The sequence below is a fragment of the Crocodylus porosus genome, unplaced genomic scaffold (assembly GCF_001723895.1).
Source record: "Crocodylus porosus isolate Cpor-Errol unplaced genomic scaffold, CroPor_comp1, whole genome shotgun sequence".
NCBI lineage: Eukaryota > Metazoa > Chordata > Crocodylia > Crocodylidae > Crocodylus > Crocodylus porosus.
In genome coordinates, this window is record NW_017728951.1 from 7,484,874 (window position 1) to 7,510,758 (window position 25,885).

Below are 25,885 nucleotides of genomic sequence, written 5' to 3' on the forward strand. Positions count from 1 at the left end.
GAACTGATTTGGATTCTAAGTACTGAAAGGTTGTAAGGTACTATTACTTTCAACCTCGTTTCACCAAAAAAAAGAGCGGAAAGAAATAGAAGTTTTCAGCTAACTACATTTTTAAGGTGCTGTATTTGGCACTGATCACTGGAAAAATGCATTTGTAGGAAAAGAAAATTAGTGAGAAAACAGAGAACCTGCCAAAATAATTCATATTTGATATTCATTATCTTATTACAAATGGTCAGGAGCCAGTGGCTGATATCCTGTAGGCAGCACGCAAAGAATAATAATGCAGTCTACTGAAATTTATATTTTCCCTTGTGTTGAATCTGATGATTTTTGGCACAACATGCAAAGGTAGAATTGTCCTGAAAGGTTTGCGGGGTCGTTCTTGGCAGGAGTTTCAGTGGTGTGCTGAACTGAGTGTCCTGGTCTAGGTGTGGCAGTAGGGGATGAGATGAGTCACTCAACTAGGTGTCTGCCCTCCCATCCACACCTTCTCTCCCTGGGGAAAATACAGTTGGAGGGAAATGGTGGGTAGTTAGTGATATGAACAACAGCTGGAATTAAAAAGGGATGCACTCTAGAAATAGTGGTATGGCTGCTTGCAACTTGCACATTGTAAAGTGAAAGTAATTTCTTATATAAACCCCTGGCATCATGGTGCTTACGGAGAAGTGAAAGGTTTCTTCCAGCAATTGGCAATAATTAAAGGGGATTTTTTGGTGAAACAAATTACATTTTTTAATAAACTGTGCAAGTTTACATTTGAATTGAATAACTATTTATTTAGATGCTATGTATTGTTTAGGGACTATCGGTATAGTGAGGATGTTGGAATTACCCATTTCAAACAGAAACGCATGGAATTCGCCTCTGTTATTGTTGCTAGAAGCCTCTAGAGTGAAGTGATTAATTATGCCAGGAAAAGAATACAACCATTATGGAATGTGAATGTGATGCATGGACTAGCAGGAGGAGCCAAGGGGCAGTCTGCAGAGCTGTGCTGACTGTTAATTTGAACTACGACTGCCAGAAACCCCCAGGGGCTGGGGGCATGGGGCAAAGAAAGAAGGAAAAAAGAAAAAGGAAGCTTGAAGCTGGAGTAAGGGGAAGAGAGAGCAGGGTGCATGGGGAACATGGTCAGCCCTACACAGAGGAGTACGCAGTAGAGATGGAGATCTCACTGGCTGTCAGCCAGGACTGGACTGAAGGAGCTGGGCTCAGACTTGGGGGCAGCTGCAGACTGCTGTATGAGCACTCTGGGACCTAAAGTCTTGTTTGGGCACATCTCCGGAGGTGTGTTGGGGAGGGGCAACGAAGGTGCTGAATGTATGCTACCACAGTGTGGATGTTTACCTTTTATCTGTTCCCTCCCTTGGTCCTACTAGCTTGTGATCCTAAACCTTACAATTTTCTGTATAAAAGTGGAAACTCCCCCTTGCTGCTTGTGCCAGTTTCTGGGGCTGCAGGGTTGGCACAATTATTTAATTAAGCTGTGTTATCAAGCTGCCAGTTATGGAAAAAAGGGGAAATGCATTGTCCCAAGTTCCCAGCTTAGCCTTATTCTGGATATCTTAAAAGACTAAACAAGATCAGAGAACAGTTTAAATTATTAAATAATTAAACTGGTGGATAATTTGCCTTAGGGCTTTACTACTTGATATTACTTTGCACTTGCCCTGTTCCAGTCATATGCACTTGAAAACTTTACACTTAATGAGAAAATTCTACAATAGTGTTTTTTAAAGTTTTGACTTACTGACATTTGTAAACATTAAGTGATGGATTCCTTCATGGTCCCTCTACTCTTTGCCCTACCTCCTCTTTTCCCATGCCACTCCTTCTACTGAATCATCTGTCCTTCAGACTTTTCAAGCAATGAAAAAACTGGTTTTCAGTTTATATACCAAATGTATAAGTTTTGGAAGAAATAGTCATTACTAGGTTATACCTGTTTAGAAATCCTATACTTCAGCAATTGTTACATGGGTTGCTGCAGTAATCGACTACTACCTTTCCCATCTATAGCAATTTTAATGTTTCCAGTGTTTTCATAAAGATGTAATAATCCATAAAGCTTGCCTGTAAGGGGGGTAAATATGACCCTATGGAGCATGTCAAGGGCTGATAAGACAGTGACAAATGTCAGATTTATTGGATCTTGGTCCTGTGTTCAGACCAGTGAATTATGCCCCTTCCTCTTAAAGATGATGCTACTTAGCATTTTCAACAGGGTGAAAATCCAATCTTTATTTTCCACATTAAGAGTTAACTGAGAAACGATCTCTTGCTGGAGAGGCTGAACCAATGTTAAAGTCATTTTATACTAAAATTGTGCTGTCAGCTTGGAACTAAATTTCAGTTAATTGGAAATGGGGCTAGGGGCCTTGAATTTCTTCATTATTCCTTTCCATTCCAGCTAACACAGCTTTTTCCTAATAATTTTTCTTTTATTTTTTTTTAAAATCAGCATTTATGGTGTTCATTAACCTGCTGGGTCCCATTTTTTCACTTCTGCATGGGAAGCATTCAGAGATGCATGCTGCTGTAACGTTAATTGTAATATTTTATACTTGCATTGCACCTTCATCATGAGCCCAAACAGACACATAAACAGTACACGCTTCATGCACACAAGGCTCACATGCCGCCGAAATGCAGCCAGCTCTGGACTGAAAAATAATAGCTATTCCATAGCACGCACCAGCAATAGTCAGCACCTTAGGGCAGGAGTTAAAGAAAAATGTCTTAGACAACTGAAACTTTTGTAAGAATTTTAGGGAGGTGGAATGTAATTATAGCCACTGAAATTCTGCCAGTGTTCAGTGATTAATACTCCTGTAATTTACGGATGTGGGAGAAATGAATGATACTGTATGGTATTATAACATTTTTCAGCCAATGTTCTAGTCATTTAAGATTCACAACAACCCTCTGCGACAGGTAAATGCAATTCCATTTTACAGAAGGAGAAACAGCCATAGAGAGTTGACATGAGCTGCTTACTCAGCTACCCCATGAAATCTGATCTATCGATGCCCAGTTCAGTTCTGCTCAGTTACTAAAGTATTCGGCCATCTCCACTGTCTTTTGATACCTCTTGGTAAAATTTCCCTTTCTATAACCTTTAACCAACAGGGAATCCTCAGAGGGCATCCTTACTGCCCAGGGTCACCTTTTGTAATAAAAGCTGTCTCTAACAGCTAGCACTTTGTGTTCACTGTTCCCGGGTGATCTGACTACCTTGCAGCTTGCCTGGCTATAGAACCACCCTAACACCTGTGTGTGTCAGGCCACAGGCCACAGTTTCTAATGTAAATTAAAGCAGATTTCTGATGCTGTGGCACATCCTTAAATGTGCACCTTTGATTATCAACTCCAATAATATTTGATATGCTCCTTTATGTTATGCCAACTACCACCAGCTTCTTTCTAGCTAAGGAGTGCTGGTGCCTACACAGGTGCACCCACATGCAATCTGTCCATGTTCTCTACGCTGGCAGGAAGGAATGGGGGTGGCAACAGCACTGCTTTATCTCTTTGCCACCAAAATATTCCCCATAGCACAGGGAGTCCTTACCTGGATGGATTCACTAGGTTTACAACAGTTTTACTCTATATAACAGGTCAAAATGGCTGGAGACCACCCAGAAAAAGGATCCCCATATATAACTCTTATTTGAGCTCTTCAAGGGAGTGTGGTATTCTTGGTATAGCACTGGGCAAGAATCTGGAAATTCTGAGAATTCTGTTGAGTTCTTCTACAGATTTCTTGTGTGACTTTGTGTAAATGACTTTATTTCTTTAAGTCTGGGTTTTTTCTTATATATGGTAGCTGGCAGGGTGTAACAAGACTTCTTTCATCAATGTTTGCAAAGGTCTTTAAGATTTTGGGCTGGCAGGTGATACTGCACTACAGATTGCAACTCTTGGGCCAGGAAGTGCTAAACAGAAATCTACTGGATTTTACTTCTGAGCTTCATTTCAATAATTCATTTTGATACTGCAATGCAACTTTAATCTGGCAGATTCGATGCTTGCATCAGTGTTCACTTTACAAGGTATAATGCATGTACCAGATCTTCATTAATACTTCCAGTCTATAGTTTTTCTTATGAAAATATTTCCCTGCATCCTTGTTCATTACTATTTAGTATGTGTCCTCTCAAGCAAATGCATTGTGACTCCGCTCCAGTGGTGATGCGTCTCTGAAAGAATAGAAAATGCCATAAAACACTAATGTAATTTTGCATTACAACACCCAATTCAGAAAAGGAAAATTCTCTCTCAGCCTTATAAAGCGCAATATGCCAAGACAACAAATATACAACTCTGATATCTCCTACCCTAACAGGGCTTGACATTGTAAAAACACATTTTACTTTTTCATACTTCATCATTATTATTAAAGACCATAACTTGGCTGAAAACAAACATTCATCAGCACTTAACAGCAGGTGCATCTTTTTCTGATCTTTTCCATAACAGAGGAATTATTGTATTTGAAAATAAAACCTACATTTTGGAGCCATTAGAAGGTGCTACAAATGAACACAAGATCTATCGAGCAGAGAACCTGAAAACTGGCCCAGGATCTTGTGGCCACCATTTCAACATCTCTGGTATCACTGTGGATGACACTGCACAGTCTTCTCAAGCATTCACTAGCAGGGTAGGTGGAAAATACAGGTTTGTGTTTCTGGATAATTAAGAATAATTTTATGTATGCTAGCTTTGTGGTATTTTCTGCAAATTGATTTAATATTCTGATCAAAATTAATCCCTGCAGTAACATAGCTGTTGTTTGAAACACAGCATGGAGGCTGAAATCTGGTGCTTATTCAAGACAGTGGCTGCATTCCCTTTGACTTCAGTGGGATCAAGGTTTTACCTGGAAATTCTCTGGCTATCATAAGAGAGGTAGTTTGAAAGGACCCTGTTGAGTTACCATGTTTCAGCTACTGCAGAATGATTCCCTATGCCACAATCAGGTGTTTAGTCCAGGCTAGTTTTAAATACCTACCCGAAAAGAAGCTTCTACAGTTTCTCTTGGGACAAAAATGCCTGTCTAAAAGAACTCACTGTAAGAAGAAATGACCATTTTAAAATTTTATCTGATCACTGTTAATTATAACCTACTTTTTAGCCTGTTCAATGGCTAACATTTTAGAGCAGTGATCCTCGGTTGGGATGCTGTAAGCTACTTTTAAATGTGCTGCAGTGTGCCATGTAATATGAGCACTGTTCACTAGAGTGTTTGATTCATACATGCTGCTTACACACATTAAAAACAAAAACAAATGGTGCTTAATTTTAAGCTCAGCACACTGCTGCACTGAGCACAGTGTGCACCCAGAAGAGACATCACATTATTTTGACCTGGCTCGCCCAATGTCTGTATAGATCACGTGCTTCAGTGGGGCTTTTTGGCACATTTAACTAAAGCTGATTCAATCAGTTATTAGATAAAAGCACCAAAAAGCCCCGCTGAATCACACGATCTATACAGATGCTGCAGAGGTGGGTCAAACTAATGCACTGCCTTTTCCAGTAAAGCACTGTTTTGTTTTGTTTTGTTTTTTCACGTCTGTTAGCATCCACGATTCACAAGTAAACCGAGGTTTGAAGTAGGAATCTATAGTGTCAAAAACATCCTGAATGGATGACCTGTTTCAAAAAAAAATGTGTTTCCTGTCATAGTATCTTTTACATGCAATAATAATTAAATTAGTTTTGAAATGGCTAAATTGATAGAAGTTATCAATTGATAGAAGTTAAATTGCTAAATTGATAGAAGTTATGGAGGGGTGCCTGGAGTTTAAAAAGGCTGAGAATCAGTGGTGTACAGCAGGAGCTGGCAACCTTTCCAAGCTGTAGGCTGGAGCAATTCAGCTACCGTCTGGTCCAGATTGGATGGTTTCAGCAGTGTCAGCAGCAAGGGGAGCTGCACCAAGACTGGGCAGCTGGGAACTATGTCCTCACTGTTGCCACTGCCACCTAGTCCCCTCACCTCCCTTGCTGCCGCATGGGCACAGCTAGAAGCTACTCATCCCAGATCAGTTCCCCACTGGCTGGAAGTTGTGCCCACTCTGCAGCTGGAAGGGTAAGGAAGTATGGGTAGTGGGGAGCCATGGCAATGTGGGCCAGTTGCCCAACCTCCCCAGTAGCTCCTTGCTGCCCTAGCATGGGTGCAGTTAGAGATAAAGACTGCCGGCCCCCCAGGCCAGATCCAGTGGTTCCAGTGGCATGTTGCCAAGGGAGGTAGGAGTTCTCTCCTGCTTAGGGCTAGACTGTAACCTTGTCCAAGTTTGGAGAGACTATGCCTGGAAAGGGCCCAGTCACTTTAGTTGCTGTTCCTTATGCAGAGCTGGAGCACAATCCACAATCCTGTGCGGTGCCAACCCTGGTCTGTTGGCTGATGCAAAAGCAAAAGTGTACTCACAACCCCACTTCTTCATCAAGTGTTTTCAACATCTTCCTTTCTGAGCAGGGTCAAGCAGCAAGAGTGGGAGTATGGCCAGACCCCGGCACTGGGCCTGAGGCAAAGGGGGGAAGGGAAGGAGGAATCACAGAGAAGTGGGGCTGGCAGGGACCTCCAGAAGTCCTCTAGTGTCTAGTCCAGCCCCTGCCTGAGCTCTGGCCAGACCCTACCATACAAGCATAATCTAAAGAGCTGAGTCTTTGCTTGCAGTGTCCTCAGCCAAGAACACCTGCCAGGGGGGCTCTGTACTGCTGGAGAAAAAAGCCACCAAGGGCTTCCTGTGGCCGGTTCCCCCCACCCCCAGCAGGGCCCAGCGCTGCTCCCCTCCATCCCTGAGGCAGTGCTGCACAGAGCCCCCGTCCTCTGGCCCCTTTGCAGGGGAGGAGGAGGAGGGGAAGAGCCCTGCGCAGTGGCTCTGTGACAGCCCAAACTGGCCTGGGCACAGGAAGCCAGGAGCAGCCCATGTACACAGCTCCCATAGCCTCAGTCCAAGCCACAGCCAGCTGGGAAAGGCCCTGCCCTCATGGCCTGACTCAGCCCAGCTCCTCTATGCCCACCTACAGCTGCACTTGTGGGCTAGCTTGGCTCAGCCCTGCAGCCCCGGCCCCAGGTGAGGTGAGTGGATGGTGGGGCAGGGCCCTTCCCAGCCATCTGTGGCTCAGACTGGGGCTGTGGGAGCTGTGTGCCTAGATTTCTCCTGGCCCCCCATGCCCAGGCCAGGCTGGGCTGTCCTGGAGCCACTGCGGCTGGCAGGGCTCTCCCCCTCCTCCTCCACCACCATGGGGCTGGGGGTGCACTGTGAGGCGCTGCCTTGGGGCTCAGGGCTGGAGAGGCAAAGTGCTGGGCCCCACTGTGGGACAGGAGTGGAAAACTGGCCGCAGGAAGCCCTTGGTGGCTTTTTTCTCCAGCAGTACAGAGCCCCCCTGGCAGGTGTTCTTGGTTGAGGACACTGCAAGCAAAGACTCAGCTCTTTAGATTGTGCTTGTGTGGTAGGGTCTGGCCAGAGCTCAGGCAAGGGCTGGACTAGACACTAGAGGACTTCTGGAGGTCCCTGCCAGCCCCACTTCTCTGTGATTTCTCCCTCCCTTCCCCCCTTCACCTCAGGCCCAGGGCCAGGGTTTGGTCATGCCCCCATTCTCACTATTTGAGCAGTGAGCAGGGGGGACCCTGGCTGGGGTCCGGCACCAGTGGGAGATGGAAGAGAGGGGAATTAAACCTCCCCTTCCCCTCAGGCTACTGGTGTCTGGCTGCACCTCCTGCCCCTGCAGCTGGAGCAGCAAGGGAGGCACTCTGCAGCAGGGTTTCCCACTCCTGCCCCCTTCTCAGCCAGCCAGAGCAGTAATTGTGCTCTGGCTATGGCAGAGAGCAGTGGGGCCAGCCTTGCTCCACTGGAGCGAACAGCCCAGCCCAGGGCTGGAAAGCATCCTGGGATGCTGAAGGACTCTGAGTTAACTTAAACCAGGAAGGGGTCTGGGTAGGGCTGTGCGAAGCTTCGATCCCTGATTCGATTTGGAGGTGATTCGGCCTGATTCAGTGGCCAAATCTCTGAATCCAAATTGAATCAGAGAGGCGCTGCCCTGTGAGGCGCTGCCTTTAATCTCTCCGAATCAATTCAGGCCTGCCAGGGCCTAGCCCTGCCCCTCCTCCACACCCGGCCGTGCTCAGCTTCCCTCCAGCTTTCCAGCCACTGTGGAGAGCTCACTCTAGCACTCCCACCTCCCCCCAGCTTCTAACCTGAGCCACTGCAGGTGTGTGGCTACATTAGTCTAACCTGCAAAGATTGAATCGATTCAGGCTCAGGCTTTTTGAATGTCTGTACTTAGCCTAAGTGTTTTTTTCTAAATCAAAGCCTTACTCATTTTTTCTTGCTTCTATTTGCATTTCTTTCTGGTTTCTTCAATTCTTCTTGCTAATGAGATGGCACAGACTCTACGCAAATTACAAATTCTGGTAATATACTGTGATTGCTGGTTGTTATTATAGCAATGCTTTTGCTTGTGATTATAGTAATACTTTTGGTCTTTAAGAGAGTAGCTAACAATGTCTAGCATGGCTTTCTACCCACCCAAGAAGGGAAAGAACATTACAGCTATGTTACTTAGCTAATAATACACGTTGAGATTTAATGAACCTTTAAATTGTAATAAGAAAGCTTCTTATGCAGACAGAACAAGTTCTCAACATTTTATTTGAGGTATATATCAGTTGTAATTGTTTTTATGTAGGAGGAAATGCATTTGATTTGAAATGCATCTAGCTAATGGAAATTGTAGAAAATGAAATGAGCTTCAAACAAGAAGGAGGAAGTGCTGTGAAGAATTCATGTGCAGGCTGGATAAAGATTATAGAAAGGATTGATTTTGACATTTAAAAGTAACATAGTAGCACAAATCTGCCCGCCATCATTAGTAAGTGCGAAATATTAGTATTTATAGCCAAACTGCCTACCCACCCCACTAAGCCTGTACATTAAGTTCAGTGTTAAAGAGAGCAGCCTAACTGGCATGAAGAGATGTTATTTAACTAGTGGAACCAATTCATTTGTATTTAAGGAACATTTAACAATACATTTCCAAATTTCTTTTTATCCCAGTAAATTACGGATTAACAACTGCAGACACTATTTTATGTATTAAGCTGGTATCTGCAACTGCTGGAAACATGTATATTGAAACTTCAGAAATAAATCTGCACAAATTGTATTTATACTTTCTGATAAGAGATTCCTTATTACTTTTTTAAAGCTGTGTATAGACAACATGAGCTTTCAGTTTCAATCAGTAAGTGAATTTCTTTTGGAGTCACTTTAAATATTAGAACTACAAGTTTAATAGGATTCCAGCTTCTTTATTTGCAATTACTATTTTATATCATGCTATTTCATCCTTACATTAAACTTGCAACTGTCTTTTAGGTAGTACTGTAATATCCTCCTCCATCTCGCTAAACAATATCAAAACTTAGCTATATTTTCCAATGAGCAAGACTATTGCTACTCCCTGTACTTGCTTTCCAATACTTTATTAAGATTGCCCCAGCTGCTCATTAATTTGCAGTTAAAATTCAAGTTTATAATCTTATGCAACTGAAATAACTGCTAGCAATTAATGATAAAATGTATGTTGATAGATTATGTAATTAATATAAATGTTCAGTTACCCTCATTTCAGGGGTATACATTGTAGCCATGTTGGTGTAAGGAAAGGTAGGAAAAATCCAGCCCATAGGCCAGATTCGGCCTGCCAAGCCATTCTATCCAGCCAACAGAGCTCCTAAAAATTTTAGAAAAATAATTTTTATCTGTCCCTGGCTCCATGTCAAAGATGACAGGGAGCCAGAGGCAGCAGGACCCAGGCAGAGCCAGGGGCAGGACCCAGCAGCTGAGCAGCAAGGTGTGCCCAGCTCCACCCTGCCCTCAGGCCCCACCCCACTCCCATCCCCAGGTCTCAACCAGAAGCCTCTGTGGCTTCTGGCCTGGTGACCCTGGGGCTGTTCCCTGCCTCCCTCCATCAGAGTGGAAAGGCAGATAAGATTGAATGGAGAAAGTGGGGGAAACCTCTGCAAACCATGTGGTGCTTGCCAGGCCAGGCTGGAGCCAGAGCGGCAAGCAGCAGTGGTGCAGGGAGCAGTGCGGGGGACACAGAAAGTGGTGGCAGCATGAGGAGCAGTGGAGGCTGGAGGGAGCAATGGGGGGACTATGGAAAATGGCACTGGGGGGACTGGCAGGGGGAGCAGCGGGGGCCACAGAAGGTGGTGTCGGGGGAGTGGCAGCTGTGATGAGCAGGCATGCACTTGAGAAAGCAGGGAAGCAGTGGAAGAGTGGCACTGCCAGATGGTAGCACAGAGTTCCTCCTGGTACCCTAGGGCCAGCGGGGACCCAGGGTGGGGTGGCAGGAGCACAGAGCCTGGGCATGGGGCCTGCCTGGCTGCACTGTGTGAGGCTCGCACGCGATCTACGAAAGCCACGTGCAATAGAGATGGTGGCCCAGCCCCATCTTTCTCTTTCTCTCCCACCCCACCCACCCTGAACCCCGCACCGTCCCACAGCCCAGACCTCAACCACATACCCCACACCCCTCCACACACATACCCTTACCACCCACACACAATATACAGTAGGACTGTATTTTTATGCAATCACTTCTAGATACACTTTGCAAATTCATAAATCAGTACAAAAATATTTTTAAATTAAAATAAGTTATAGTAGATTTTTATTTTTTTGAATACAATTTGGGGGGTTTTTCCTGTTTCAAGATTTGCAGCATCCTCCCTCCCAAAAGAAGTACTTCTGTGACAAGGGTGGATACTTCCTGTAGCAAAAGTCAGGGGTTGGGGGTGGGACTTCTGGTCCCAATATGGAGGCTGGGGACAGGGTTACCCATTTGGCCCTGGACAGTTCACAAAACAAAAACCCCACTCTAAGGGCATAGGCAGGCAAGGTCCTTTGGGTAAATCTGATATCTTTTATTAGACCAACTGAAAAAGCTGGAAAAAATTCTTCTTTGCAAGTTTTCAGGCACAAATACCCTTCATCAGGCTGAGGAAGTGTCTGCAGTTGGTCTGTGCTCTTCCTGGATGGAATAGAATAGAAGCCAGAGGCCAGTATGTGAGAGTACCAGTCAGTGAAAATGCAAATTGAGGCAGTCAATGGGTAAGAAACAGGTGGGGGGCAGGGAAAGGGGAATGTAGACCTGGTGATAAGAATATAGCTGGTAAATAGTAGAGAGGTTTCCTGGGGTATCAAACGTTAGGCCAGTTCTGATGTGTCATAAATCCAATGTCTATATTTAGTCCATGATTTTTTGTATCCAGTAGGTTAATGAAGTGAAGTTCATAGGCTCATGTTTTATGAGTTCCCTTTGAGGATTAGAACTGAGAAATTGGAGAGAGAGTGGTTTTCCGATGAGAAATGTGCCCCCACAGGTAATTGGGTATTCTTGTCTTTGATAGATTTTCAGTAGGTGTTTATTCTGGTGCACAATTTTTGTTTGGTTTCTCCTACATATTTTCCATGAGGGCATTTGGTGCACTGGATGAGATGTATTACATTTCCGGAGGGGCAGGTGTAAGATCCAGGAATGCTGACGGTTCTGTTGTGTGGTATAGTTATTGTGCGGGTGGTGGAGATATATTAGTAGGTTTTACATTTCTTGTCATGCCATGGTCTAGATCCATTCGGTATGTTTTGGGCCATAGGAAGTTTGCTTCTGGTGTTAAGATTGGCAAGGTTCAGTGCTTGTTTAAAGGAGGGTGTTTGTACCTGAAAGCTTGCAAAGAAGAATTTTTCCAACTATTTTAGTTGGTCTAATAAGAGATATCGGACTTACCCAAAGAACCTTGCCTACCTATCTATTACCCTCATAGTTCCTATATTTGGCTCATGGCTATGATGACATGTGAAGATTTCATGTTAAAACTGAATCAGCTGTTTTAACAGAAACCCAGAGGGTTTAATGATAAGGTCTGTCAACATAGATGTCACTGATATACATCCCAGGTTAGGTAAAGAACATATAATAGATATGTTGAAGAAGTTCCTATCTATGAGTTAACAAGTGTCATTGGAATGTGCGGAGTAAATTTTCACATGTCAATGTTATGATCAGCCAAATAAATTGTTAGAGTGAAAGAACGTAGATGACCTCGGTGATGTCAAATCGGCTCTAAATTATGCTGGGCATGGGGTCAACAGAAATCCAGTCTCAGCTTTAGGGAATTACAAAGGGTTGCATATTTGTGCTGATGCCTCACTCAGCTACATATAGCACTTACTGAGCAGAGATGAGGAATTTTGTCAACTTATTACGTAAGATTTAAGATAGTGTATTTAAAGGGCAAGGGGTGAGAAAAGACAGCTGAACAGGGGACAGTGTAGTTTGTCCTTTGTGCATACACGTGCTGTACTGATGTCATTGGTTCTTTTTTTAATGCTGGGAATGTGATTAAATCAGAAAATGCAGTTAGCTGTGAAAGGCAAGCTAAAATAAGTCATAATTAGGTACATTTCATAAATAAATATTATATCCAAAGAACACACATAGCTTTTGGGCAAATAACAGGAATAGATTCATTATGCTAATCAGTCACCAGAGCCTCACATGATTATACCCCACTAGCCAGTTTCTCTAATTCTAAATCTCCCTGGTCCAAACAGTTTGTGCTTTGGGATGGTTAAACTGAGGAAAATATCCAAGCATTTCTCATATGTATCTAGGCTGTCATCTATGGCCGTGTATGGGAAAAATGGAAGCATCCCACTTTTAAGCATCCTTTAAAAGTTGTCTGAATGATAACTTTTAAGTCTCAGGTTCTTATTAAAACTTCATGACAGAGAAACCTGTTCTGCCACAAACAAGAATATTTGGTCATTAGTTTGTTTTTGTAAGGTAGAATTTCACTTCAACTTAGCATTTCACCTCATCCTAGCCACTTTAAAAGTCAGAAACTCACATTTCATACCAATAGTCATTGTCACTATATTTAGCAAAAGGTCTCTTCAGCTTCCAAAGTCAGGGTTTTTTTCTCAGCGCAGGGTTGGATTATTAAATTGATGCTGTAGTTGACCAAATATAATATCGGCTTCTAAAAATGTCTGGCACTTGAAAATGGCAGGGTCACCAGTATTCAGAATTGCCAGCATGTTTTCCTTTTTCTCCCAGACAGACTATCTGTGCAACACCAAAACTTCCAAATCAGCTGGGTAGCAAAAAGAAAGAACTGGTCACAGTTATGTGAAAAAGGTTCCTCATAAAATTTGGCTTGAGGATCTGGGTGGGATGTCCAGTACTTAGCTTCTTAAAAAGCTGCCTCAGGACTCCAGGATTGAAAATACAGTTTGGATTGGAAAGCCGTAGTCAATTGTTTTCAGGTTAGAAAGCATTAGTTTAGAGTCAAGACAGAACAGTTGTTTAGTATGTAGTGCATCTAATAAACCCTTAAAGCCAGAAATACTGCAGAGAGCTTTTTTTTTCCTGCTATCTTATTCCAGAGACAGGGAAGAGACAAAGGGAATGATTCTTATTGTATTTCCTGAATACAAGCCAACTTTGAATTTAAGATGATTCCCCCAGTGATTAGATTTTAAATATGGAAAATTATAATTTAATATAATCTAGAATCTAATTATAGGAAGGTTGTCTTAAATTCAACCCCCACTGCTACAGTAGGAAAAGCAGTAGTGATGGGGGAAGGCTGTGCAGAAGCAAGTAGCCTGACTTCCCACTGCTTTTCCCCCTTCCCCTGCTCCCCCACTTTTGTCCCCTTACTGCCTGCTCCACTGGTGTCTGTGCACTTTGATGCCTGCCCCAGCTTTCCTATGTAGTCTCACTCCTTGATGCCTCCCACTGCTGCCCTTGCCCAGCCACATAGCAGCCGTTGTATCAGCAGCAGCTTCAGACACCGGGGCTGGAGCGGCAACTGCTGGTAAGTATCAGACAGCAAAGGATAAAAGGAGATGTAGGTTGGGAAGACAGATGGGGTGGAGAGGTGGCTGCTGCAGCTCTGATTCGGGTCCCGAGCTCAGGCCAATCGCAGAATCGGAGTAACAGCAACCACCTGCCTCTCCCACTCCACTTTGTACCTGAATCTAAGACTAGGGTCTTTTTTCCCAAATTGAATGGGGGACAAAACTTTGTCTTGGATGCAAGTAAATATGGCAGCTGGCATAAATCGGTGGTGTTCTATGAAAGTCAATTTGCTAGCTCAGCTTTGGGCCAGGGAAGGCTCGGATTCATGAGTTGTGTTCTGTTTTTGCAAATTCAATCGTGATGCTTTTAGAACTACATCTACAAGTCTGAGTAGCACAGGACACTTGTATGAAAAGATCTCAGTGCAGGATTAATGCATGCCTTTCGTTTCTAGAGCATTGTAGCCTACACCTTGTAAATACAAGGAAAATGCTAAAATTTACTCCCCTGGGTACTCCCATTGACTTCAACACAATAACTTCAGTAAAATAACAGCGTTTTACCTGAATAAAATAAAATGTACATTTGCAAGATCTGACCCTAAATATATATTTACTGAGAAGCTTCCCAAGTGCAACTTGTATCTGGTTTTCTTTCTCTTCCTCTCTTTCCTTATCGTTGTCCATTTTGCTTTACCTTTGTTTTTTCTTTCCCACTGTCTTCTTCACCCTGAATCTCTCTATACCTGATCTTAGTTCCCTTTCCCAGTAGTCCTTCTTCTCCATCCTCTGTTCCAGTTTGTCTGTTGTTCATGCTCCTTTTTTCTTTCCGCAGCCTGCCACTTCAACTCCCCCATATTTTGTTACAGTTCCCTCGTCCCCAAATATTCCAATAGAAACACCTGCAGTATATACCCCACCCCAGTTATATTTGGTAGCATAAACAGCCTTTCCTCTGACTGATGAGGAAGAGGGTTATGTGAGGAGAAAAATAATCCAAAATTGCATGGCGTGAAGCCTTAGGAAGCAGTAGAAGATATGTAACTTTTTGACAATATTTTTGTGGGAGTGAACAAGAGCTCATATTCCCATGCTTAGGGCCACCTGCTACAAAAACAAAATCCCACTTATATTTGTTTTGGCAGCACAAGAGGGAGACACTGAAGACGACAAAATATGTGGAGCTTGTTATTGTGGCAGACAATCGAGAGGTAAGAAAGCTTTAAAGAAAAGATGTAGTTGGTACAGGGAGAGTTGGTGGGCTGTTTACTTCAGTTTCGTGACTGCAAATAACATTATGTGCTTGAGAAAACAGTATTGTGGATTGCAGAAACAGCAATTTTTATCTAACTAGGGCTCAAGTACTGAAAAGGACTATTAAAAATAGTGCAAGTGTGATAGGAATTTGTGCAAAAGCTACAACTATCCTTGCAACACTTTAAAAGGAATTTAGTATTCACAAACATCTGGGACCTCTTGTGGTAATTAAAGCAAAGGCTCATAAGAATTCACTTATTATGACCCAGTAATGTGGCTGAGCCTTCATTGCACTCTTTAACTTGGGCCACAAGAGACTGTCACTGTATAGAATAAACTGCAGAATTTAGGGTTTTTTGGCTGCAGTTTGCCAATTATACTGAATTAAACAAGACTGTATGCACTGTTGAGAATTTGGAAATAAAGCTTCCAAACAAATAAATGAGACAGATTGTTGAAAAGATCCCAGTGGGTTGTAGGGAAAACCAGAGATGTGAAACCTCTGTTTGAATTATTTTCCAATTTTCATTTTTTTCTTTGAAAACGTGACAGGCTTTGACTCCTGAAAACTGCTAGTTAAGTACCAGAAATCACTTTCTTGCTATATTGGAGACAGCTGAAAGGATAATTTTTTTCCTTTTCACAGTAAAATTGGTCCAGGGAGATTGCAGTGGGATTTTAGCTTTTGTTTGTGAAAACAAAATCCCATCATACCATTTGTGTTCCTTCCTGGTCCCAGGAAAGTCAATAGGAGGTTTCCTTTAGCCCTTTGTGCTCGTAAACCACAAATGTCAAGGATCATGCCAATCTGGCAGCAGATTGTGACTTTTTGGAAGTACATCCATCTTACAATACCAGTGCTGATAGTAATGTTTTACTTTTTTGTGTTTTAAGTTTCAGAGACAGGGCAAGAACGTGGAGAAAGTTAAACAGAGGCTGATAGAAATTGCAAACCATGTTGATAAGGTACAAACATTAGAGTTTTTTTCACTTTCTCAAGCACCACTACTATTTCTGTTGCTATGAAATCTCTTCCTAGCTGGACCTACTGGAAGGAAAAGCCCAGGAAAAGTTAAAAGATTGCTATACTCCATATCCACAATGCTAGAACAAGTAATAGATCTTCTCAGTTAAAAAGTGCCAGGCAGTAGGAATGATAAAGCGGGTATTTCCAGCATTCCTAAACTTTCATTAGGAATTTCATTAAGACAACCATGAATCAATTTTTGTGTTCTGTGGATGGGGTGGCCTACAGTCCAAATGATGGATATGTTAATGCACTCAAGTATCTATCTAGTCCTGATCGGTTTCTCTCTGAGTGCCAGAGAAGAATCATAGAATTAGCTTAGGCAAAGATCTTTACTTTGGTGATGGCTATTGCAGTGCCTGGAGCAAAGGCAGAATTCTGTAAAGGTTTGAAGATAATTTAATTTAATGTGGTTTCATTGAAATATACAGTATACAGCAGGATCTTTTAGTATGAAAGTCACTGTATGATAATCAGGTTTGTTAACAGAAGCCCTCCTTGGTCACAAAGCACCAACTATGTAGAGCAGGATTAAAGTTTACTGTATTATTACTAAAAATCCAGAAGTCCAGGAGCAAAACTGTAATTACAAGAATTTAATTTAACTCAGAATTTATCAACTGATACGTCAAAGACTCTTAACTCAAGGACAGCCAATTCTTGATTAAAAACAAGCTGCTAAACAGAGCTGTTCTTCTGTAATTATCTTGCTGACTTACTGAAGGAGAGAAGGTGCTTATTTGCTACCTGTTTGAAACTAATTTGGCACATTATAATCTATTTATGTTTTGTGCTTCAATTTACGCTCTCAGCAAATTGCAGTGTTATCCAAATGACTGTATTGACAGTGCTTTTCAATGACTGCAGACAAACAAGACAGAGATCTAGTATATATACCCAGTTTTGTTTGGTCTGTAAGCCACATACTTGCTTTAAAAGCCCCTAACCTACTTTATACTGATTTTCTTAAAATTTGCTACCACTGTTGCAACTCTACCAACTGTAACAACCCTGGATTTCAAGTATAAATTGAAATCCACCAGTATTAAAACCACTTTACCATCTAGACCAGCTGTGTTATGTGGCTCAATAGGTAAAATGTAAATTCTCCCTCATTTTAACCTGCACTGCTGGTAGCAGGAGTAGGATTTTTTTAGGTATTGTCACATGAATTAGCTTGTCTTGGAAATTTGTTAGGTGTAGGGATGGTGGCACTGTTGTATCTAGGAAAAAAGTATCAAACTTGAACAGGTTTCACTCTTTAATGCTCACCTGCTGAATCATTTAAAGTATTTCTCCGGAACATTTCATGGATAGTTAGTTAAGGCCAGATATCCTAGTATTTTCTCCATGTTGTGACAGTGTTATATCTGATGTTGGTCTTTTCAGATGGGGAAGTGCATTTAGTTTTCCTGTTTCACTCAAAGAAGAGAGGCTTTTTAAGAGAATGAAATAAACTGCATGTGACCTTTCCTGAAAGTTTCTAAGTCACCAATCTAACATGCTAATCAAAATGTATTGAATAAAAATGAATTTGTTTTCTTTGCTAGTTCTACAGGCCATTAAATATTCGAGTAGCTCTGGTTGGCGTGGAGGTGTGGAACGACATGGATAAGTGCTCTATCACGCAAGACCCCTTCACAAGTCTCCATGAGTTTCTGGACTGGAGAAAGCTGAAACTACTACCTCGTAAACCCCATGACAATGCACAGTTAGTAAGGTATGGCAGCCAGTAGTGTATTTAATAGTTCCATGGTAATTTGGGTGAGATATCCATGAACTGAGAATAACTGTACCAACTGTAATAACAGCAGGCCTGAGATATAACAGCTGTCTGTGCCCTGCGTGGCAGGAGACAAACCAGCCATAGCAGCTGATGTGGCAGCGGTTGCAGCTGTCAGTCCTGTGCCCTCTCTAAATGGACACCTGGGGTTCTTGTCCTGATCTCCTATCACTCATTCTGGTACTGCCAAATGCAGTTATTTATTTTGCTGTTAAAAACAGTGGGGGAGGAGAGGACACGACAGTATTTGTTTCTGAGAGTGAAATACTGTCCTCCATCTTTCATTTCCATAACATAAAAACTTGGCTGGGCTCTGCATTAGTATGCTCAGGCGCCCTTTTCCTGCCCCAGTTCTGCAACTGCCTCTTAGTCATGGACCGTCTCAGAATTGTGCTATGGGTGCAGTCCTGCCTTTATATGAGCACATGCCTAGCATTAAGCACATAGGTAATCCTGTTAAAGTTAATAGGCCTGCTCACATGCTCAAAATAAATTGTGTATGAATGTTATAATGTATAAATGCCTAATTTTCTCAGTTCCAACAGAGACAGGGGCTTAATCCAAAGCCCATTAAGTCAATAGAAATATTCCCATTAACTTCAATGACATTTGAGTTAGAATCTAGATTGAAAACATCAAATTCAATTTAATTTATGACTAAATTTGAAATCAGTATCTGTACAGCTTAGCCTGATTTTTCAAATGATGATTGTTTACTAGTTTAAAATAATTATGAGTAAATATATATTAGTTTAATGCAAGAATACATTTTTAATACACATTTTCCTGAATGGCATTATGATCAATGAAAGAGTTTTAAGCACCTGTGTATATAAAATTGAATCAAACGTTCACTATGCAGCATCTCTGAGCAATTACAAATAATTCTAGTGAGCTACTTGGCATCATATTAAGTACAGAATGAGGCCTTCCAAATTGTTTTTAGTCAGTAGTCACCCTGTAAAAATAATACTTCAGTTGGATTAACAACGTTTTAGGGTTCATTTTATGACTTATGTACTGTAAACTTGCACTGCACTGTATTACCACTTACTTGAGTTACAGGCAGGTTTATATTTGTATTTATATTCCCCAAGTTACATTGAAATGCCAGTTTTCAGTTGCTGGCATCATGGCAATATATTGCATACCAAAGAAAAAAGCAAGAAAGAAAAAAGAGAAAGAGAAATCCTGCTACTGCAGAAACACCAGAGGACGCTGATCAAATGCATCTTTCAAGTAGCAGGGATTCTGTCATTTTCAATACAGCACATCTGCATGATTAGTCTCTGCTTTCCATTGTTTTCAACTTTCAGATATGTTGAGTTGACACTTTTGAAAATAGGATCATTGTCTGAGACTGGCAGCAAAGACAAGTTGTAAAATACTCAGATGCTCTCACTTTATGTTAAATGGTGGTTCTGTGGCTTGTCTCTTCTCCCTTCTCCCTTCTCCCTCCTCCCTCAGTGGGGTGTACTTCCAAGGGACAACCATTGGCATGGCACCCATAATGAGCATGTGCACTGCAGAGCAGTCTGGAGGTGTTGTTATGGTAAGTAACAGGAGCTCGAAACTTGAAACTAGTCCATCAATTGCAGAAAATGTTCATATATTATCCTGTAGTATTTCTTAGAGGAAATTCTGCTTTATTAGTATTTAACATCTAAAGTCTTGCTTTCTCAAGATCTACATACAGTTTATGTTTGAAAATGTTTTGTAAAGTGGTTTCCATAGTGAATTAAATACAATTTTAGATTTTTAAAAAAAAGGAGTACAGCCTGGCTACAGGAATCCTCAAAATGAATGGAACCAATTTCAGACTTAAAATTAAACCATGCACATAAGTGTTGGTAGAATCAGGATCAAAATGAATGTGATGTGCGCGCGCGCGCGTGTGTGTGTGTATGCGCGCACGCACTCATGCATATATATCTGTGGGGTGTACGTTGAAGGTGTCTCTCAGGAAGTTTTAATAATGATTTTAAAATACGGTGCATAAAAGTATGCATTTACACAATCTCTAGTATAAGAGTTTATTTTCAGTGGGGGTGTTCATTAGATTGCCAGACTATAAGCACAATATATATACAAGCAACAGCAGCAGCATTTCCACTAAATACATCTTTCTCACCAAGGATATTATGATTGCTTTCATTGTTAGTTAGCTTCCTGCCACATAATGAGTACATGTTCTGTACATGTGTGGAACATTTTGGCCTCTATCAGAACATGCCATGGTCAGAGATGGTCACAAGTCAGAATTTACTTTCCAGGAGAAATTCCAAAATTCTGAAAAATACATAAATAAAATGTGTTACATTTCTGAATTAGATGTATAAGAAGGATACAGCTGAAGATTTCTTGTGGAAGGGGAAAAGGTTTGAAATTTTAAAACATCTCATTTTTAAATGAACTTGAGTGTGGAGGCTGTTGTCTCAGCTGAGGCTCCCAAAGTTTCTAGGTTCCTGGATCCCCATCAGCTCCAGCAGACTGAGAAGGAGCCCAAAGCCTAGAGGTTTGGTGAGCTAGAAAACCCAGGGTCAGGAATCTCAGAGCTTGGGAGCCTGTTAATTACTAAGAATGCCCAGGATTTTGCAATCTTCATGATTAGGCAGGAGCCACAAAGCCTTGAGGACCCCATCTTCTTGCCCTGGGCTAGGTACCAAGCTCTAGATGGAAACAGGATTTCTAGGGTTTGCGGACTACTAGTTCTGCAGCAGGGCACTGGGACACCATGAATTTCCCAAAGTTCTGCAGACTTTTGGCTCCACAGCAGATTGTGAGAGCCTTGGGTTTGAACCAACATGCCCTTGCCCAATTTTAGGTCAGGGAATGGGGAGTAGGGGTGGGCCCTCCTGAACCCCATTTTACCCTCTCCATTAGGTGCAACCCCTATTTGGCCTGCTTCTGTAGATGCTGCGTAATTGGAATCTCTAGCTGTGAATCAGAGAATCAGAGAAAATTAGGGTTGGAAGGGAACTCGGGAGGTCAGCTAGTGCAACCCTCTACTCAGAGCAAGACTGTTCCCAACTAGATCATCCCACCCAATGCTTGGTATAGCCAGGTCCTAAAAACCTGCAAGGATGGAGCTTCCACCACCCCTCTGGGTAATCTGTTCCAGTGCTTTACTACCCTCCTGGTGAGAAAGTTCTTCCTAATATCTAACCTAAACTTCCCTTGCTGCAACTTGAGACCATTGCTCCTTGTTCTGTCATCTGCCACCACCGAGAACAGTCCAGCTCCATCCTCTTCTGAACCTCCCTTCAGGTAGTTGAAGGCTGCTGTTCCCCACTCAGTCTTCTCTTCTCTAGACTAAATAAGGGACTAAATAAGGGATTCCTTCTCCCAGAGCTGGGCATGATGCATCTTTGCAGCTGGGAGCCTGGTCAGCTGCTGGGGCCCCTGCCACAGGGAAGACCCTGTCACATGTGCAAATTAAAGCTGAGTAGCAACCAACTATAAAGTTTTTACACATTTTGAAGTATTCAGCATGTTAACTCAGTTAACTGTGCATTTAACCAGGCAACTGCACAATACCCATAACATGAAGAGGGGGCCATAGTTGCATGAAAATCTGTGGTAATGATTCTTGTTTTATTTAATGTAGTTCATATTGTTGTATCTGAATGGAAATTCAGGAATAAAAATATTTTTCTTAAAATACGTTTAGACAATAATGCTAATTGTTGTAAATTATTTTAAGAGCTCACCCTTAAGCTTATGAAACTGAAAGTAAAATAGTGCCTTTTCACTGATGCATCTTGTACTGACCTCATTCAGGCAAGACTGCTGTTGTCTTCAATAGGTCCGCCTGAGTGAGGGCTCCAGAACTGAGCCACTGAGATATTATTTTTTAACTTAGAAACACCTCAGTGAAAAGCACTTCTTGGTTAATTTGGGTCCCAGTCCTACAGCTGAATGAATACCCCTAGAGCTTTCCAGATTTGAGGCTTTAGCATAATACAGTGTTCATCTAAGTTATTTTATTCTTATGGTTTGAACTGAATCTCTGTGGAATGAGGCAGGGTTCATCTGAAAGCAGCTGCATATTTTGTAAAACAGCCCATAAATGCGTTTGGCAGTGGATGATTTCCTGTTCAACAATTGTAAAACTGTTTGCTAATGACTTTTACTACTGAACTTAGCTTTAAAAAGTAGAGGGATAAATCAGAGCTTCATTTCACATAAGTCTATTCATTCCTCTAGTGCTGCAGAGCTTAAATAGCCTTGCTATCAACTGGACATGTTACTGTTTGTTTTGATTGTCTGCATTTATGCTGTCTTCAAATAACCTCTTTTGCTGAGCCATCACATTCCTTGTCTTTAAAAACCCACTTGAGAAACCTGATAAAACAGCATTCAAAGTGATCCAAGCAAGTAATGAGAACCGCATGCGTTGTAATAATTGTTTGTCTGTTAAAGACCAAAATTATGTTTCAGATCATTTATTGCTCTACTTTTGCAGTAGACTGTATGAATTCTTATCTTTTTAAAATATATCATCTTGGTAAATGTCAAAATATCAAGAAGATCTCACTGTTTGTCTATGCATTGTGAAAAGAAATGGTATGCAGCATAAAAAATAAGAAGTTGGGCTCAATTTATTCTCTCTTTGAATAGTTCAAGATTGAAGAAAACCCCATCTTGACCACATCTGAAAATTAATGTGGTTGTTACAGATCCCTAATTGGAAAGCATAATTTGTGCTTTCCAGTGAAATAGGTGAATATTACATAATTTTCCTCTTCTTCCCCAGTCTGGGATGGTGTTCGTTTGTTTTAGCGGGTGTAGTTTGTAGGTAGGAGGTGTTCTCGCTATGAAGTCAGGTTTAATTATAGGGTATGAACATGTGTTCAGTTCCAGCGCTGCAGATTTCCCAGAAACTTGCATTGCTGGATATCCTAGTGAAAGAGGAAGCATCCAGGCACGTCAGCCTGCAACAGTCCCTTCACTCCTATGGGCAAACTGGGGCTGAACTCTTAGCCCTGGCTGCTGTCCTGGGTCTCTGATGGCCCTGGGGGAATGCCCCTGTGCCTTCCACTGACTGGGGTGACCCGAGTCTGTGGAAGGCACGGGAGGAGTCAAGCGGCAAGGATATGCCCCCCAGACTCCAGGGTGAGCCCAGTCTATGGAAGGTGCAAGGGCAGCAGCAGCAGCTCCAGTCCTCCTGGGAGGCGTAGGGCTACGTTCTCCACCCTGGTTATCCAGACTGTGGAAGGAGCAGGTGACGAATGGAGCCATTCAATTCAAGCTGGTATGAGAGAAGAGAGATCTTTTTGGTGGGAAGTGCTCTTATTTTCTTGTGGAAGAGCCATTTGTCTTCCGCAAAAAAAAATAACCCTGAATGACTGAATGCTCCTTTTTTGTGCCCGAAAGAAAGATGTTTTTCTCAGCACAAATGTAATGCCTGTCTGTGGCCATAGTTATTCATGAAATATTTGTGTAATTCAGCACATATAGCCATAGAGATAAATCAGACTAGATGTTAAGACATCTCAGTGTGCAACTAAGTGCCACAGAGGAGTATTTTTTTTAAAAAATCATTACAAATTACTTTCCTACATTTCTTCACCCTTCACTTCACTGTTAGAACAAGAGAAACCTTCAGTGCAGTTTCACGTAGAACAGACATATTAAAATGCAGTTCTCCACACTCAGTCTCAAGCATAACTTGTATTTTATTAAGAAAAAGTTTTACATTAAATATTGTGGCATTCAGGAAAGCCTAAAGGAGACCATTTTCTGTTTTGAAGATAAAATTCCTTGAATTTATTCCAAATACCAAACGGCAGGCGCCTTTTGCCTTCTGAAATTGATTGCATTCTCTTTTCAAATGTGTTTTCTACTTGAGAATTGATTTACTCAGAATATTAGCACAGCCGGCTGGAACAGGAAACACTAAAATCTACACCAAATAATGTATTAAGTGTTCCATTTAAACAAAGGTAAAGTTTTAGACAGTTTTACCTTTTTACTCTTTTTTTTGAGTTTGGCTAAGATGATAACAGAGGAGGTATTTAAGGTGAATATATACATATATGCTTTTATGAATGGCAGCTGTACATAGTAATTCCATTTACTCACTGATAAACAGTGGATCATGCTTTTATATTACATGCTTTATGCCTTTGGAAAACCCTCAAAAGGAGAGAGATTTTTTCCTCAAATAATATGATTGATGTGAAAAAGTCTTTTTTACTTGTGGTCAGGCCAAAGAATTAATCTGATCAGTAGCCCATAATCAAACCGTGTGTTGAATTTCTCAGAAGCATTTGTCCAGAAAAACATTTTCACAGGGTTCAATGCCAATATTTCTATTTTTGACATTTGCACAAAATCAGTCACTTAGAGGAGTTAACTAGAGGCCACCTAAAGACTTCGTCTTATTTTTTTCTTTTTTTTAACAAAAATGAAGCTGTCTAAGGTGGCTGTTTGATACCACAGCCATGTTAAGTTCTGTTTTAATGTTGTAATAGATGTTGCAGACAAAGAAAGAGCTCTTTGCTGTACTATGTGACTGATTTCTTTGTGTACAAAATTTTTTTGGCCACCTCTTATACCCTTCAGCTACAACTCTCCCCATCCCACAAGACTTGTATAAATCATGTTTTCTTGTTTACATGGCAGAAAAAGAATGGTTATAAATAATGTTAGACCAAAAATATGTGGCTAAGATTCAAAGCAACCTAAGAGATTTGAGTGCCTGATCACCACAGGGGAATTGGGTACCCAGGCTCTGCAGGCTGTTTTGAAGATCTCATCCTAAGCAGGGGGAGGTTAATTTATAATGTGAAATATTGCACAGTGGTTGCAGTTATAACTAAGAAGTTTATAAAATGGTTTGGAATGTGAAGGTTGGATAGTTAGAAAGAGTGTATTCTTTTATCAGTCATTGGCTTCAATAAGTATATTTTTTGTTTTTCTTTTGTTTCGCTTTGTTTTTGAGGATCATTCAGAGAACCCTCTCGGTGCAGCAGTAACCTTGGCTCATGAACTGGGCCACAATTTTGGAATGAATCATGATACCCTGGAGAGAGGCTGTAACTGTAAAGCATCTACTGATAAAGGTGGCTGCATCATGCACCCCTCTACTGGGTAAGCATCAGCATTAGTGGGCATTACCTGGTGGTGGAGAAATGATGGGGGTTTGATCTCCAGAACCTTTGGAGCAAAATGTTTATACAGTCTATAGGCTACATAGGCTATATCTGGACCACAAGGAGCTTTGTGGCCTGGATCCAGTGGTGGGGTGAGTAATGGTGGGGCAAGCAGTGGCACAACTGTTAACATAGCCATCCCTTGTCCCCACAGCGCCAACACATGTCCCAACCAGGGCTCCATATCTGGGAGTTTGGCAGCAGGATCAACCCCTGAAATTCCAGACCCCTCTGGGAGCCCTGTGGGCTGAGTGAAAAGACTCCGCAAGGCGTATCTGGCCCTGGGGCCTAATCTTTGACTCTGATCAGATTAAACACAGTGCAGGCATTTGCACTTTGTAACTCTGGTATCGTAAGGAGAATAATAATAAGGCCAGAATAAGGGCCATGGCAAAAATTAATATATAAGAAATAAAGAACCCTAGGAAATGAGGTGGTAGGCTCTCTGTAATGTCTGACTTGTGCAGATGCATGTGAAGGTTGCTGTGCCTTCATGCTGATTTACTGCCCTTTTGGATTGTAGCCATGCCAACAGGGAGCAAATCAGTAGGGCTGGGCGAAGCTTTGGTAGCCGATTTGATTCGGAGGAGATTTGGCCCAATTCAGGGATTGAATCTGAATCAAATCAGGAGACCAATTAAAAGATCCAAACTGATTCAAAGCATCCAAATTGATTTGGAAAAGATTCAGCAATTCAGCCATAGACTAAACAGGCAGCTAACAGAGCTGCCTCCAGCTGGTAAGTCTGTTGGGGTTGGGGGAGAGGGGAGGGAAA

The 25,885-nt window shown here is 41.9% G+C and overlaps 1 protein-coding gene across 6 annotated transcripts in view; it reads left to right on the forward strand.

Moving 5' to 3' along the window:
- ADAM12 (ADAM metallopeptidase domain 12) overlaps nucleotides 1–25,885 on the forward strand; it is a 335,949-nt gene that overhangs the window by 229,624 nt on the left and 80,440 nt on the right. For 5 of the 6 annotated variants that reach the window (XM_019555704.1, XM_019555701.1, XM_019555702.1 and 2 more), the window contains 6 exons: nucleotides 4,486–4,669; nucleotides 15,032–15,097; nucleotides 16,038–16,109; nucleotides 17,721–17,890; nucleotides 19,421–19,505; nucleotides 24,900–25,048. In XM_019555704.1, coding sequence (XP_019411249.1) covers nucleotides 4,486–4,669; nucleotides 15,032–15,097; nucleotides 16,038–16,109; nucleotides 17,721–17,890; nucleotides 19,421–19,505; nucleotides 24,900–25,048 — 726 coding nt within the window. The remainder of the gene's footprint in view (nucleotides 1–4,485; nucleotides 4,670–15,031; nucleotides 15,098–16,037; nucleotides 16,110–17,720; nucleotides 17,891–19,420; nucleotides 19,506–24,899; nucleotides 25,049–25,885) is intronic. The other variant, XM_019555705.1, reaches the window with a different exon arrangement.